The sequence below is a fragment of the Pseudopodoces humilis genome, chromosome 11 (assembly GCF_049639895.1).
Source record: "Pseudopodoces humilis isolate 2021_Gansu_Grassland_sample_001 chromosome 11, ASM4963989v1, whole genome shotgun sequence".
NCBI lineage: Eukaryota > Metazoa > Chordata > Aves > Passeriformes > Paridae > Pseudopodoces > Pseudopodoces humilis.
This window is the reverse complement of record NC_142210.1, coordinates 13,054,640-13,070,085: the sequence shown is the minus strand read 5'-3', so window position 1 is coordinate 13,070,085 and position 15,446 is coordinate 13,054,640. Positions and strand designations below refer to the sequence as shown.

At 41.9% G+C, this 15,446-nt stretch overlaps 1 protein-coding gene across 4 annotated transcripts; it reads right to left on the bottom strand.

Moving 5' to 3' along the window:
- Positions 1–1,537: 1,537 nt before the first annotated feature.
- On the bottom strand, positions 1,538–14,299 carry PPP1R2 (protein phosphatase 1 regulatory inhibitor subunit 2). 4 transcript variants are annotated; one of them, XM_088061147.1, is made up of 8 exons: positions 14,117–14,299; positions 9,490–9,597; positions 8,985–9,062; positions 8,576–8,679; positions 7,238–7,417; positions 5,816–6,023; positions 4,292–4,342; positions 1,538–2,989 (listed from the first exon to the last, which is right to left on the bottom strand). In XM_088061147.1, the coding sequence occupies exons 1-6, from the start codon at positions 14,260–14,262 to the stop codon at positions 5,944–5,946; spliced, it is 696 nt and encodes a 231-aa protein (XP_087917273.1). In that variant the 5' UTR covers positions 14,263–14,299; the 3' UTR covers positions 1,538–2,989; positions 4,292–4,342; positions 5,816–5,943. The 4 variants fall into 4 exon arrangements, with proteins under 4 accessions (XP_087917273.1, XP_014111609.1, XP_014111608.1 ...); XM_014256134.2 differs by lacking the exon at positions 5,816–6,023; XM_014256133.2 differs by lacking the exons at positions 1,538–2,989; positions 4,292–4,342; positions 5,816–6,023 and adding an exon at positions 6,414–7,088 and having other exon boundaries at positions 7,209–7,417.
- Between the last annotated feature and the right edge of the window lie 1,147 nt (positions 14,300–15,446).

Below are 15,446 nucleotides of genomic sequence, written 5' to 3'. Positions count from 1 at the left end.
CTGTGTTTGTTTCTTCTTTACACCCCTCTGTATTGTACACGAGTCTTTACCAGATGCACCTAAAGACTAAGATGTGCATGCAAGCTAAGTCCCCATCAAATGTAAAAAGAGAAAAGGCATTTCTTCTCTTGTCCCCATTCAGCAGGGAACTCTGTACTTCTCAAGCAGAGGGAAATCAGACATCCCTTTGCAAAAGAAGCTATATGGAGTTTCTGGAGCTACTGCAAAGAAGAACTTGTCTGATTCAACTTTTAAAATGCATCAAGTTGTAAGCGGAGAAAACCAAGTAAACCAGCCTTTCAATCAGAAGCAGTGTCAGGGACACTGGGTTGCACTTCTGCTGAGGAAGACAAAGAAACACCGTGAACAGTTTTTGCGAGCACTGAGGAGAATGCAGAGAACAAAGCCTTTTAACAAAAACCCCAAACTAAATTAAGTTTGAAAATAGCATCACGCTTGGAATTTAGGAGCTTGGTGGCACAGAAAAAAGGGAGATCACCCAAGCAGCTCAAAATCACCTGAGTGATGAAGGGACCTACTATACATTATGTGGTTCATTTAAAACAATCTTCATGCATTTGTATACTTTCCTAAAAGCTACATACTCTTGTAATTTAGGATTTTGGAAGCCATTACAGGAAAGGTCTTTATTGGAAGTTAGCAAAGTTTGTTTGTTAAACAAAATGCTTTCTAGACTTTTTAAGGTACAAAGAAGCCCTGCTGAGCACCAAATGGCTATGGACACAAGAAAGTGGGGCTTTAAGGAGGGCAGGACATTAGCTCCAATAAGAGCTGCTGCTGCTGGATTCTACCTTAATTGCAGGTACAAAGTACCCATGGGTACTCAGCACAAAGTAAAAGTGACATGTTCCACAGCCTCACAGAACACATTGGTGTTACCTGCACACATTGCTCACCACATCCATGCTCAGTCTGACAGCGACACATGACTTTGCCGAGCACTGCCACGCTCTCAGCAGGATTTCAGCACCCAGCTGGAGCAGGCCAGGCCAGCAGCTACTCAGTCTGAAATACAGCTCAGTGCACACAGGCCAACACTCTGAACACTGCATGCTGGTATACAAAGAGTACAAACCTTAAGTTTTGAAATCCTATTCTTGAGAGCCACATTGAAAGCGACAGTAAGTGACCTGACGAGTCAGAAATATCTAAATGCCTACCCTTTGCCCGTTTACGCAAGTGACCACATTTGATACAAGAAGAAGTAGCATTCTGCATGTTGAAAAATTAGCATCACCACACTGGCCAGAATCAAGAGTTCAAGTCTTTCTTGTGAGAAGACCCTATTAATCTTGATTCAGGACCTCAGAAGATTAACTACCCTGTTACCCACTAAGGAGAGGAGATAGTTGGGAAAGGCACACTACAAAACCCAGTTAACTCACAGGTATCCTTGACAATGCATCCAGTCTAATGAATCATTCCAGTAAAAATCTTTCAAAGGACAGCATCCTATTGCATTATTCACTCTCAATTTTTCTGGGACTGCAGGAAAGCTCACACTTGAGAATGCATGTAACTGTAAAATAATTTTCATTCCTTTATTCAAACTTCACATATACAGTGGAGAAAAAGACGTTTTAAAATAGATCCATATAATTATATGGATTTTTGCAACATATCAAATTCAGATCAAAATTAAGATATACACTGTATTTCATAACCAAGCTAAAGCTTAAGTGTGTACTTCGTTTGTGTAATAAAACCCAGGAACTGCTCTGAATACTGGAACATTCACCAGTCAAATTCCACCCAGTGGGAAGTTTTTACAGCAATTTGAAGGTGCAGAATCCCTCTTTACAGCTATACAACCACACTGTAAACAAGTATTTGAATTAGGCAGTTTCCCTTCTAGCTTCCAAAAAAGCCTTCATTTTACAAAAGCAGTTGTTGTAAGTTGCAATGGACATAGGAAGCTTTAGACCAGTGGTTTTCAGTATGGAAGTTGCCAACCCCAAATGAGTAGATCAACAGCAGTTATCTTTCATAAAGAACAGCCAGAGCCTAAGCTCAGCACATCTTCAGTCCCGATGTATATTTCCTCGTGGCTGTGTGTTTTTCCTCAGGTGCTAACAGCGCAAACACTGTTCATGCAACTGGAAAGAACCAAACATTTGAAACAAGAGCCAGAAGAGTAACAGTGGATGTGATTTTGAGAGAAAAGCTGGAGGAAACTTGCACATTCTCACAATAAGCCAGAGAGAGCTCCACAAAAGAACCAGTCCTGATGGAAGAGGTTATGACAGTTAAATGCAAAGTTCAAGTTAGCCGTTTCCAGTGTAAAAACACTCCCTTTGCCAGATGTTAGTACTGCTTTAGTCAGAAACTAACAACCGATTCCAAACACTGCTCTTAAGAAATAACACAGCTCTTGTTCTAAAGACTGGGAAAGTGCAGGTAAAAACATACTGAAATCTAGATTAACAGGTCAACACATTACAAAAAAAAAAAGCTGTAGGACTTGAATAATCCCTTTTTAAACTGCTTAACACATCTGATAAATAGCTTACATGTCAATCTGATATATGCTGTACCGTTTGGCTCTTGAATCCCAAAACTTTCCACATGAGACACCACATCTAGAACACTCTCAAATAAATAGTGGAAAACCAAAAGACAGTGAGTGTTTCAAAGCAAGAGTAACAGTACATCACGCAAGATAATCAGCGCTATACATACAGGGAATGCCATTCTGGTGGAACAAATTATGAAGCAGTATTCTCCCAAGAAATACTAGGCACAAGAAAAAATCAATTAGACAGTGTTTTCTGCCTAATGGACAAGTCTAAAATTAACATTCTTGGCAATACAACATTGTAACTGATATGCTTCTTAACATTTAAGAGCCTTAATTGCAAAAATCATGAAGCAATGTTTATATTTGTGTCTTTGACAAGCAGTTACAGTTCTGGACAGATTTCTTCTATGCTGTGTGCTCTACTTTCCAGCTGGTCACGAGTAACATGTGCTGCATAAGAAAGATTACAAAAAATAGGTAATTTTTCACACGCATTGAATATTTTCACAACACACAAATATCCTCCTGAAATCATCTTTGCTTCTCCAAAGATCATGTTTTCTAACCCATCTTAGCAATGTATAAGCTTTTAGTTGAAGAGTGCAGAAACTTCTAAAACAGTTATTTGACCCTCATGCTCTAAAGTGATGGCAAACACCAGTGCTCAGCACACCAAGCACTGAGTGCTCACCTCCACCCCAGAACTGGGTGGATTTAATTCAGGTGTTTAGAACACATGAGGTTCCTGAAACACCAGCAAACATAGTACTTCCCAGGTCAAGTTTTCAAATCAAGTGCCAGAGGAGGCACTTGAAATAAAAAAATTCCAAGTTTATAAATGAAGGAGCACAGTCAGTTGTGTTTTCAGGAAGTTGTTAACTCATGCTTTTGAGCAAAAGCACCACAATAAATCAGAGGAAACTTCTCCTCAGTGCTGATCAAAGAATACAATGCTGATCAAAAATAATAATCTTTTTAAAAGGCCAGTTTGGCTTCGGCATGAGATAGATTTGGTAACACGCAGTTTAACAAGCAAACAGTAGAGTTAACCAACAGAACTGATTGCTGTGTGCTCCCAGCCTTCTCACTTAATTCATCTTTAGGGTAATGCTTGCCCTGGTTATTAAAACACAATATATTCTGTATCTACCAAAGGGCACACCCAGTCAGTGACAGCTCAGCTGCTGGGTGCCATCTGAACAGGTTAGCAGAGCAATGCAGCTAAATGAACCAGAAAATGAGAACAATAGTCTTACTGCTTGCCAATTGAACTGCTATAGACAACACCCTCTGGCTGATACTTTTGTGTAGCAGAAGACAGGTCTGCACGGAAATCATCATGCTTAAATTTACCTACATCAGGAATATTTCCTTCAGTGATTTCAAAGAGAATTTCTAAAGGGAAGGTTTTTATGGAGAGAAACAAAGGTCACTTCTGCTGGCAAAGTCTACTTATGTTATTCATGGAGTCATAAATAGCAAGTAGCCAGAGAAGGTGAAATGCTGAAGCAAGTAAATGTAGAATCACAGAGTGGTTTGGGTTGGAAGATACCTTATAGGACATCCAGCTACAACCCCCCTGCTACATGCAGTCTATCACAACTTCTACTTTCTTTTCCATAAATGAGGTTGGTTGCTTGTATTCATGGGATATGGCATGGCTACTTAAGGCAAGAAAGGAATGATCCATCCATTTAAAACACTTGGCAGCCACAATGAAGACAGGAGCAAGAATTTACAAAGAGTTCTCACCATCACTGACTGGACTGGCCATCTTCATTTCAATCAGCAAGAAATCTCAGTCTGCAACCAAGAAGTGCAACTTGTATTAGTGGACCTGATGGTATCTGACAGGAGCCTCCTTAAACCTGCCCTAAGTCTTTAGCCCCTTCTTTGAAAGAGTGTAGAGATTAGAAGTGTACTGTTAGTTTTACTCAAATACAAACTAGACAGAAGGTAGAAAGAAACATCAGATAAGAGAAGCATGGAATCTTTAAAGGATCTTCATAGACAGAAAAAATTCCAAGTGAGAAGAGATTTCTCAAATTGCCTGAAAAACAACCCAGGAGCCAGCGGAACCCCAGAGTCACAACAGACCACTAAGAAATGCTTTTTACGTCACACCTTTACCTGCAACAATCATCAGTACAAGGGAAGTCATGTTATTCCATCAGAATAAAAGGACATTGCATGGCAGCTCTCACCCACATAGACTAACTGGCATAATAGCTGAGCAGCAGCCACATCACTTCATAATCTCCACAACTTCGCAAAAACTCAAGTCAAATGGAAGAATTTATAAAAATATAGCTACAATACAACATGCAGAAAACCCAGGACATTTTCTTTGAAGTTAAAAGCAAGCATCAGGTCTGTTAGTCAGTTTAACAGTGAAGCCAAAACAAGCCATTGCAAAAATCAACTCCTGTATCACCCAGTACAAGAGTAAGGAAGCCCTCCCTTTTCTGCTCTAGACAAAAGTACTTTAAAACACAATTTCAAGTCAAAGAGCTCTTTGAAAGTTATCCAGGTGAATAATCTTTCCATACACTGTTCTCAGGAACATGAATATTAATAGGATTTTGATTTCCTTCCACAAAGGAAACAGCTAATTTTTAAATACTCAAGTGCTTAATGTAACCAAAAGCACAGCATGACCAAAAGCACAATGACCAAAAACCCCAAGTAGCAAGCATTAAAGCCATCTATTTGAGAAACCTTCTGTAGCTCTAATTAACACTTATTCATAAGGAGATTCTTCTGTGCCCTCAGAATACAGATGAATGAGCAATAAATAATGTAATCTCAAAAAAGTTATTTCAGTAAAACTTTGACATTTAACACAGCTACATGCTAAACATTTCTCATCGCAATGTAGGAATTTCTTAAAATGTGGGCAGTGGCAGAAGACTGGTTTATTAACATTTTTGTTCAAATCCTGTCATCCTTTGCCCAACCCTGTCACATAATCCGTCTGAGGACATTCAATTCACCAGCTGCTACAAAAGTGAGACCAGTACTTAACCTCAGAAGAACTGATCAAGGACAAGGATTAAAGGCTGTGATAGCTGATATAGAGATTAGGAGATAACAAAACATGAAGGTTTAAGCAGAATGATAGAAAAGTGAAGTATTGAGAACTATATCAGGTTAATGGAAAGTATTTCTATATGCTATGGTGTGGAGGTGAACCAGTTAGTTAACGGGTTGCTACACTGGCAGACAGTTACATTTATGGAATCTATTAGCCATGAGCAGTCTAAAATTGATAATTACCAGTTGTGGTTCTGAAGCTGGTTATGAGGAAGGTGGAATGGACTTCAACAATAGAGATGGAAAAATGCTGCAAAGGTCTGCCTTCTTTCCACTGGCGAATGCAGCTGGGGAGCGGAGTTGCCTCTGTTTTACAGCAGAGTGCAGAGAGATGGCAGCTTCAGGCCATGCAGAAGGCTCATACGGTTGGCTGCTGCAGCCCTCCTTTCCCCTGGAGAGTGAAGTTCTAGTAAATAGCCATTATAAGGCCTATGTTAAGTTACTGGACAAAGTCAGTCCAGTAATGGGTCTCAGACAGATACCAAGTGACCCTTTCAGAACAATTGTGAAGTAGTCCTCCTGTAGTAAATAACAGGACAAAAAGGTGCAATCCACAGAACTTAAATACGCAACTTTGCAAATCACCTTTTTATTGCGTGAGATTTAAGTGAATTTTATAGGAGTTCCTAGTTCACATGGTTGTGAAAAGCAGATGTGAACCAAGTTAAACCCATGCAGCATCTTCCCAAGTCTGCAGACCATGCTAATATCTCAGCTCTGCCAACCACAGATGAACAAGGCTTACAGACTTCACTGCCACCAGTCTCATGAGCAACAGATGTGTGGTTTTTTAATGTCAAAACTTTATTCAAAGTGCTGTTACATATAGAGGTGGGGAGTGAACTGTAATTATTCACCAGAATACCACCACAGAAGTCTAAGACGTTTCACCCAGAGAGAAGTTTAAAGATGGAAGAGAAGGTGTCAGCCTCTGTAGTTTTACGAGTTCCCTATGAAGAGACAGCCCTGCAACAGATTCCAGCAACAGCTCCCACTCAAACATCCCAGACTTTCTTCCAGTAGCTGCACTAAAAGCGAAGTTGAGAGTCCTATCCCATACTATAGCAATGAACATTTCTGCTCAAGGAAAAGTCTGTATTGAAGGCTTAACACAGTTTTACATTACAGTCTTCTTCCTCAGGAAGATAAATACAGTCCTCTCAAGAGGGAGGAAACATTGATGGCAATTTCCCATTGCTGGCTACAGGATGGATTGGGAGCAGAATGGGAAATGACCCACAACAAAAAGCCAGGCTCGCCCATGTGGCGATTAAAGTCTTCAGTACAAGACAGCTCCTCCTTTAAAAAGGGTGCTGGCAACTTCACTATCCGAAGTCAGTTTGTTGGGGAAATGGTAAGAAGCGGAGATGTTTGTTTTTCTGTTATGCCACAACAAACAAAAGCCTACATGCTGTTTATCAACACTGATAGTTTTTGTTCCATGCTGCAAATCTACCTATGAAAACAGAGTGCAACATTACTCATTCAGTGTTACATACATACTGTACTCCTTCTAGTCAGTATCACACTGAAGTATATTCATTTCCCAGCAACTCAAAGGACCACCAGTACTTACAGGTGCTTTTTAATTAATCAGTAGCTCACCATGTTCGGCAGCTTCTGTACTCATTGTTTCTACATCTGCAGCATCACGCATCTCTTCATCCTCTTCATCTTCCTCTTCTTCACCACGCATTTCTTTTGCAATGAGCTGCCTTGCCAGTTTGATGTTTCTTCCTTCATTGTAGTGCATTTTTCTCTTCATTTCAAACTGTTTCTTTTTCTCTGTGGACAAACAAATGGAAATAATTGCTCCTTCCCTTAAAAAAAAAAATCAACATATCTTCTTCAAAGAAGAACATACTGAATAAAAATTATTGTCTTCAAGCAGTGGAGTGTTCTTTTAAAATGAGTCTGACTTACAAAAAGGATAGTAATAGATGTACTGGAATCTCAGAAGCACTTCTGTAAGAACCTGTTTGCAACTCAGAGTGAGTCTGAACCCCGAGAAGCATCTGATAAAAGTACACAAAATTCCAGTTTCACAAGCCTTGTTTCTAAGTAAACTCAAGGACAGATTGAGACATACTGCTGGGATAGAAGATGAACTTTTGCAGCTGTGTGGCTTGACTCCTGGCTAACCACCAAAGTTCAGTTATGAGAGATATATTTACCACATGTAGAAGAAAATATTTTCCACTTTCACCATGGCCCGAAGCCAGCTCTGCTCCATATATTAAACATTAACATATCCAGCATTATTGCATTATAATGAAATAAATTTTGCTTACTGCCAGCCCCAATGTTTTGTTCTTTTCCTTCCTTTAATATAGCAAGGTTTCATGCTCAAAGTTAAGGCCAGGAAATTTGAGAAGCACCAGCTAGATAATACGAGCCTGAAACCTTAGAAGTATTATTGTTGACTGTTCTGTTAAAACATTCTAGTCCAAGTTCACATGAAATGATATCTCTGTTAAAGATGCCATTTGCTTTGGAATAGCTGCAGACTTCCTATTGCATCCATCTACCAGTTGCTTTGAGAATACCAGAAATATCATCTGTACATTTGCAAGCAATTAGCAGCATTTTATTTGTAGTGGTACTCATTGAATTAAGTCGACCCGAAATATGTTCAGATTAAGAACTATTGCTTCAACCCCAAACCACAACTCTTAGTTGAGGTGTCTTGGCAGGAATTCCCACACCTTAAGCTTGTACACAGAGACACAGCCACCAACAGCAAATTCCTGTTTATATGTAGATCCCAAACCAAACATTCCTGATTAGAGACAAACAGCATATCTGTTCAAACACTATTTATCTCTATTTTCAAATCACAATGTTTTTCTGATAGTACTTGTTTGCAAATATTTCGTATGGAAAACCTGAAACTCTTTGTAAGAAAAGATTCTAAGCAGAAGAAAGAAAACAACTTATGCCTACCCCGTTCTTCAGGTGTTAATTCTTCATCTTCATCCTCCTCCTCACTGCTTTCTTCTTGCCTTGCTATAATCTTGGGTCCTCTACCTTCAGCTGCAGCTGCCAGCCTACATAAATCATGCAATACAAAATGCTGAAACAGCAAGTTTTTCAGTATTTAAAATAACTGACATTTCAGAACACTCATACAAACAGCTTTGTTCATTATTTTTGCCATATTTATATGTAGTAACAACCTATAAGAGGTTTAAATTACCAGTAGCACTATCAAACACTGAAAAACACTTAATTTGACAACAGCAAAAATGCAGCTTCTAGAGAAACCAGCAACAGCTTTCCATAAAGAAAATCTACCCCAGGAAAGAGCAGATTATCTTCACATTTAGTCAGGTTTTTTTATTACAAAACTTACTTTTTACTCAACACATCTGCTCTTAAGGGCTCATATTCTGAATCACTCACTGCATCTTCATCATCTTCTCCTATCATGCTTGGAGGACAAACAAAAAGTAGCTTTTTTAGTAATTTGCTTGAATTTGTCGTTTGCTCAAGAAAACAGTCAAAACCATATAACACTCAATTCAAAGACTCCTTTAATGCTTTAGAAGTTTTCCAAATCAACTTAAAATATTGATATGACAACATTATATCCTGGTACTGAAAAAGAAATAGAATCAATAGAAGACTTATTTATTCCATTCAAAGCCTAAAGCCTGCTAGAACAAACCTTCTAAACTTTATCCTTTACACTTTGTCCTTTCAGACTGTTCTCCTTATTTAGAAGCTCTATAGATCTCAGTATGTTTCATACACCCAGGAGGCCTGCACAGTAATATGACATCACCCACAAAGTAAATTTTGCTCTAAACCCACAATTCTACCTGGCAGCACACAGGAAAACACTTTAGCAAGCATACCTGTGGTAAGGAGTACTTGGCTCATCAATTTTCATCAAGCCATAATCTTTGCCTGCAGGGTGGTACGTAGCTATGATGTTCATTTCATCCCACTTCTGGGATTTTTTACTGAAATATGAAAAGAAAATTAAATTTTCTTATATTCTAAATTAGTTCTGCTTTACCAGAGAAGGAATTTTTATAACATTATCTGATCTCTACTACATACTAAACAAAAAATATTGTTATAACACACAGACATATTCAAAGTATAGCTATTAAATACTGCTCTATACATACTTAAGTCATACTAAATTATTAGTGCAACCTAATTTCCCTAACAAGTCACAGCAGCTAAACAAACTCAATGATCTATAAACATATTCATATAATTCAGAGATTCCTGGACTTGTTCAGTAACTATCTTGTGAACTGTTTGATTTTACAGTAACTTGTAAAAAGAGAATTCTTCCCCTTATTACAACCCACAAGACTTTAACAGAACCCAATACCTTCAGTTCACCTCTGCTGAGGGAGCTGGAATGATTATTAGCAAAACTGTTACATAAACAATAGCAACTAACAAATCTCCTCCTGCAGTGAAATAAGTAGGATAGAACAAGCTGGTTATTAATACTGCTTTTGTCATCCTAAATTGGAATCATAAGCCAAGTGATTCATTGCTATAATTAAGCCGAGGGAGTTTCACATTTTATGCAGACAGGCACCAGTGATGCTACATTATCTAGAATTTTCTTAGTCAACCAGAAAATGTGCCATTTTATGTATATTTGAAGAAACTAAGGCTCACCCACACTGACTGCTCACTGAAAATATATAAGCCACAAGAAAAGCAACTACCTTGTGGCCAGAGAAAGAGCCATCCCTCCACTGATCTAAAAGCCACTAAAAATGTTTAATCAACACAAACCACCATGTTCCACATTTTCACTAAAAAGGTTATTGGAAACTTCATATAAGGTGGTCTTTCCCTTAGATTAAGCCAATAAATTTAATTTTAGAATAATACAAAAATTCAACAAGTTAATATATTCTTGTTGTAAATTATTAGTTAAGGAAGCAAACATTACAGGACTTTGTAGGTTTTTGGAGGGTTTTGTTTGGTTTGGGGTGGTTGTTGTTTGGGTTTTTGTGGGGGTGGGAGGGGGCAGCCGGATGGATGACTTCCACATAACTGCTCTTGTTTAAACACAGACTGCTCCAATAACAGATCTGAAAGATATATTCAATCTCAATAACACAAGTGCTCTTGAGAAGAATAATATCTGTAAAACAAATGTGATAAAGCAAAATCCCAAGCACAAACTACACTCTACATTTACAGCATCACTGCATAATACAATGTGGGGGGAAAAAACTAAAGAGAAAAAAACAGATGTGGGGATTGATGCTGAACCCTAGAGGCCACAGGCTTACACTCCAGAAATTAATACAAATTGAATGATCTTAATCCCCTCAGCACACAGTAACTGGTGCCAAGGTCTCATGTTCGAGGCTTCAGGTCCATTTAATCATTTTGTGCAAACACAAGGATTGCAGCATAAGCGGACAACACGTGAGTCAGATCGTGGCTCTGGCAGGGCGGGGAGTCATGAGCTTCATGATGACAAAGCAAGAGATCCAGTCTAGGAACGCCACTCATTCAAAACTGTCTGGTTGGGAGTCGAAAAATCCCCAGTTTACCCAGTTGAACAGAGCCTAAAGTTCACCCATGGCCAACACAAGATGCTCGCTGTGTTGCACAGGGAGGATTTTTACCAGCCAGAGCACATGGACAACGATACATAGGGTACACAGGCTCTGTAAAGACACAGAGCTCAGCTGACAAGGAAATACAACAGATGGGAGAGATTCCCATCACATGCTTTGTGTTCACTTGCCCAGAGCACATCAAGGTTTATAGCCCAGACTCACAACTCCACCTAATAATAATACTGGCAATCTTGGAACAATCCCTTTGGCATGCACTGTGCTGGAAATCAGACAGCCCACACTGAGCAAGGCAGTGAGTCATAAATAAAAGACTGAATGAGTTTTTAGTGGCTTCATTTTTCACACTTATTTTTTTAAACTCAGATTCCAACACTAAAAGCCTTGGCTGTGAAACACCTCCCAAAGCACAGCTTGAAGTTCACCTGCGGGAAAAAGTCATTAGTGGCAAAGAGACAAACATATCATTTCACCCCTGCTTGTAAAAAGCCCTCACAGGAGAATGACTAAGTGCTCTGAAAACCCACACCTCTCCTGTTTGTCTCCAATTTTGCATGTCTGCACAGCATAACACTAATGACAGGGCTTAGGACCATCACAGGGAAATGCATCCTGACACCCCTTCAGATACAGAAATAGGTAATCTAATCTTCCTTAGGAAAATGAGATTTGAAAAATCTCATAACTGCTCATTTGTATTTTCTCACATCTTTAAAAATACACAATAACTCCATTTGACACCACACCAGGTGGAGTGGACAAGCAGGAAGTTTCAGCAGCAGTAATAGCCAAGGAACACCTCTCACATCTCACTTACTCCTACCATAGCAGACTCACCTCTTCCAACACAGCTACTTGTGCACAGACACACTTCCACAATTCCTTTGTAAAATATCACATCCACTCGTTCACAGGCTCTTACAGGGGTCTGAAGGCAAAAAATACTGTACCCCAGTGTGTATGCCAAGAACACATCTGTCACTGAACCACCATCTCAGCTCTTAGGATGCAGTTCCAGTGGTGTCTCAATTTCTCAAGCTTCCTTCTTGCATCATATTTTCATTAAGGAATTTTTCCAAACAATGGTACCATCACTAACAGCAGCACAAGGTCAGTAATGATGCAAGTACATGAGAGCTCTACTGAACATGGTGCTTTAAAAGATGACAGCTGACACAATGAGCTCTTTCATCTACAGATATTTTAAAAGATCTCCAGACCTGAGTATCAGTATTAGAAATAAGCAGAATAATTAGGAAATCAAATACCTGAATTTATTACCTAATCTTTAATGTCAAAGGGAAATCACAACTGTACTACTTATCATTCTTCTAAAAACAAAACTGTTTTCCTGAAATCAGAAATAACACTGATACATTGATACACTGCAATCTAAAAATAATACCTGCACAGAAACCAGCTTTTTATACCCTATACTGATCTTTCCAGGAAATTTTCTAATGCAGCCTGCCAGGTTTAGCCAGTATCTTTCAACTTGCAAGGCCATTTCAGAATTAATCTAACTGAATTTATCGGCTCATGTTGGTAAACAAGAAATAGAAGCTGGACTCTAGCCCACTAACTGCTTTCCAAGAAATTATTGTGTGCAATAACCAATATACCATACACTCATCAGTTCATACTCCAATTTCTATTCATTTTTCAAGATGGTACAAAAGAAAGTATAGAAAATTAAACACCGGCTACCAACAGTCACTTGTAATTTATGTCTGGTGTGGTACTAAACACATCAAGCTACATAATATTAAAACTAAAGAAAAGGAAAAGAAAAAATTATATTTGTGTAACATTGCTACTTACACTTACCTGTTTCAAAAACATCATCTTATTCATTCAGTTGAAATGTTTCTCTGGAAAGCAGGAGCAGCTAACACAAGCAAAGCTGCAACCAAAAGCTTTCTTACCTTGCTGACTTTAGACTACATTAATTACTTAACTAGGCAAAGATAAAAGGAATATTACCATAATAATAAAAAAACCCCATCAGCATGACCATTTAATTTTATTGTTATTTCTCTCCTTACAATACCGAATAAGGTGCCAAAAGCAAATAATGTGTCCAAAGCAAATTTGGAAACATTGAATTCAGGTCAAACCTTCCTCATCATAACTTGATGGAGAATCAGAGCAACGGCAGGCAGCACATACTGGGGGCATCAGGAAATCTGTTGGATTCTTACCCATCAAGAACAGGTGCTGGCCAGCTAAAGACCCCTTCCGGCACATCTGGACCAGCTCGGCATGTTACAATTAAACCAAGATTTTCATGTCATTCAAATCACAAACAACACGGCTGTGCATATTCTCAAATGTGAGATTCATACGGATGGATCCTGCACAACCGAGAATACATCTTGATTATGTTTCAGCCCAGGAGAGGTCCCCTCTCCAGGGACACGCTTCTGATTACAAGAAATGAGCTGCCTATGAGAAGGCTGAGAATAAATCAAGCGCATTTCTCAAACTGAACTATCCTCGTAGCGTCGATAAAACGCTTTGTGAGCTGCCACCCTTAGCGAGTGACAGCCACTCCTCGGCAGGAGCCACAGCGACAGCTCCCGCCGGCCTCATGCGGGCAGCGCTCCCCGCCTCCGCCCAGGTGCACAGCCGGCATCCCCCTGCTCCCAGCGGAACCCCAGTCTCGGCGGGAGCTCCCACTGCCGGATCCCCACCGCCGAGCGGAGCCGAGCTCCGGGCCCGCCGCCGCACGGGGGTCACGGCACGGACCCCCCGTCCCGCCCGCGCAGCATCCCCCCGGGCACGGGGCACCGCGGCAGCCCCGGCTGGAGACACCGCCCGGGTGATCCCGCTCCGCGGGCTCCTCGAAGGAACGGGACGGCCGGAGGGAGGCCCTGCGGGGACCCGCCGCGGCCGCCCACCACCACCCGGGCCTCACCCGTGCTCGTCCTCGTCGCAGGCCTGGCTGGCCTGCCGCGCCCCCACAGCCGCTCCTGACGACGCCTTGCTGCCGCTCTTCTTCAGGATGCCCTTGATGGGCCCCCTACCCGTCGCCGAGGCGTCCGGTACAGAGGGCGCCTCCATGGCTGCGCCGCCCGCCCGGTTCCGCCGCCGCCGCCGCCACCGCCCCGGCCGGGCCCGCCCCGCGCCAGCGCCGCCGCCTCAGCCCGGCGCAACCGCGCCCCCTGGCGGCCGGCGGCCCGACAGCAACCCCTGCTGCTGTGCGCATGCGCCACCGCCAGGGGGCGATCTGCGCGCGCGGGGAGCTCGGACACGGCTAGATGGACACACGGACACGGGGCTAGATGGACACACGGACACACGGACACGGGGCTAGATGGACACACGGACACACGGACACGGGGCTAGATGGACACACGGACACACGGACACGGGGCTAGATGGACACACGGACACGGGGCTAGATGGACACACGGACACACGGACACGGGGCTAGATGGACACACGGACACGGGGCTAGATGGACACACGGACACACGGACACGGGGCTAGATGGACACACGGACACAGGGCTAGATGGACACACGGACACACGGACACGGGGCTAGATGGACACACGGACACAGGGCTAGGTGGGCACACAGACACGGGTACATGGACAGATGGACACACCGACACGGCAGGGACATGGACACAGATACACGGACATGGGGACACAGGCTGATACACAGAGATACACGGTCACAGACAGAGGGACACAGGGGCACACAGACAGAATCACTGAATCGGTCAGGTTGGAAGGGGTCAGTCACATTGCACAGGATTGTGTCCAGATTGTTCTTGAATATGTCCAGTGACAGAACTTCACAGCCTCTCTGGGAAATCTGTTCTAGTGCTCCATCACCTGCACAGTAAAGAAGTTCTTCCTCAGAGTTGTGTGAAATTTCCTGTGCCAGTTTCTGCCCATTACCTCTCATCCTGTTGGTTGGCACCACTGAGAAGAGCCTGGCTCCATCTTCGTTGCATGTCCCCTTCAGATCCATACCTACTTTAAAGAGGACACACGGACTCAGAGGCCTGGCCTGTGCACAGGACCGGTGCCCACACATGGTGCCTGCACACTGGGAGGTGTGTGCTGCCCTGGGGTGCCTGCACATCCACGGAGCTCTCGGCACTGTGTGGGGCTGGTGCCTGTTCGGCACTCCCACATGCGCTTGAGGGTTTGGCACGTGCAGGGTGTCCCACATATGTGCTGTTGTTCTGGGGACATCTGGTGACATGTGGCAGGACAGGCTGCAGCTGTCCTG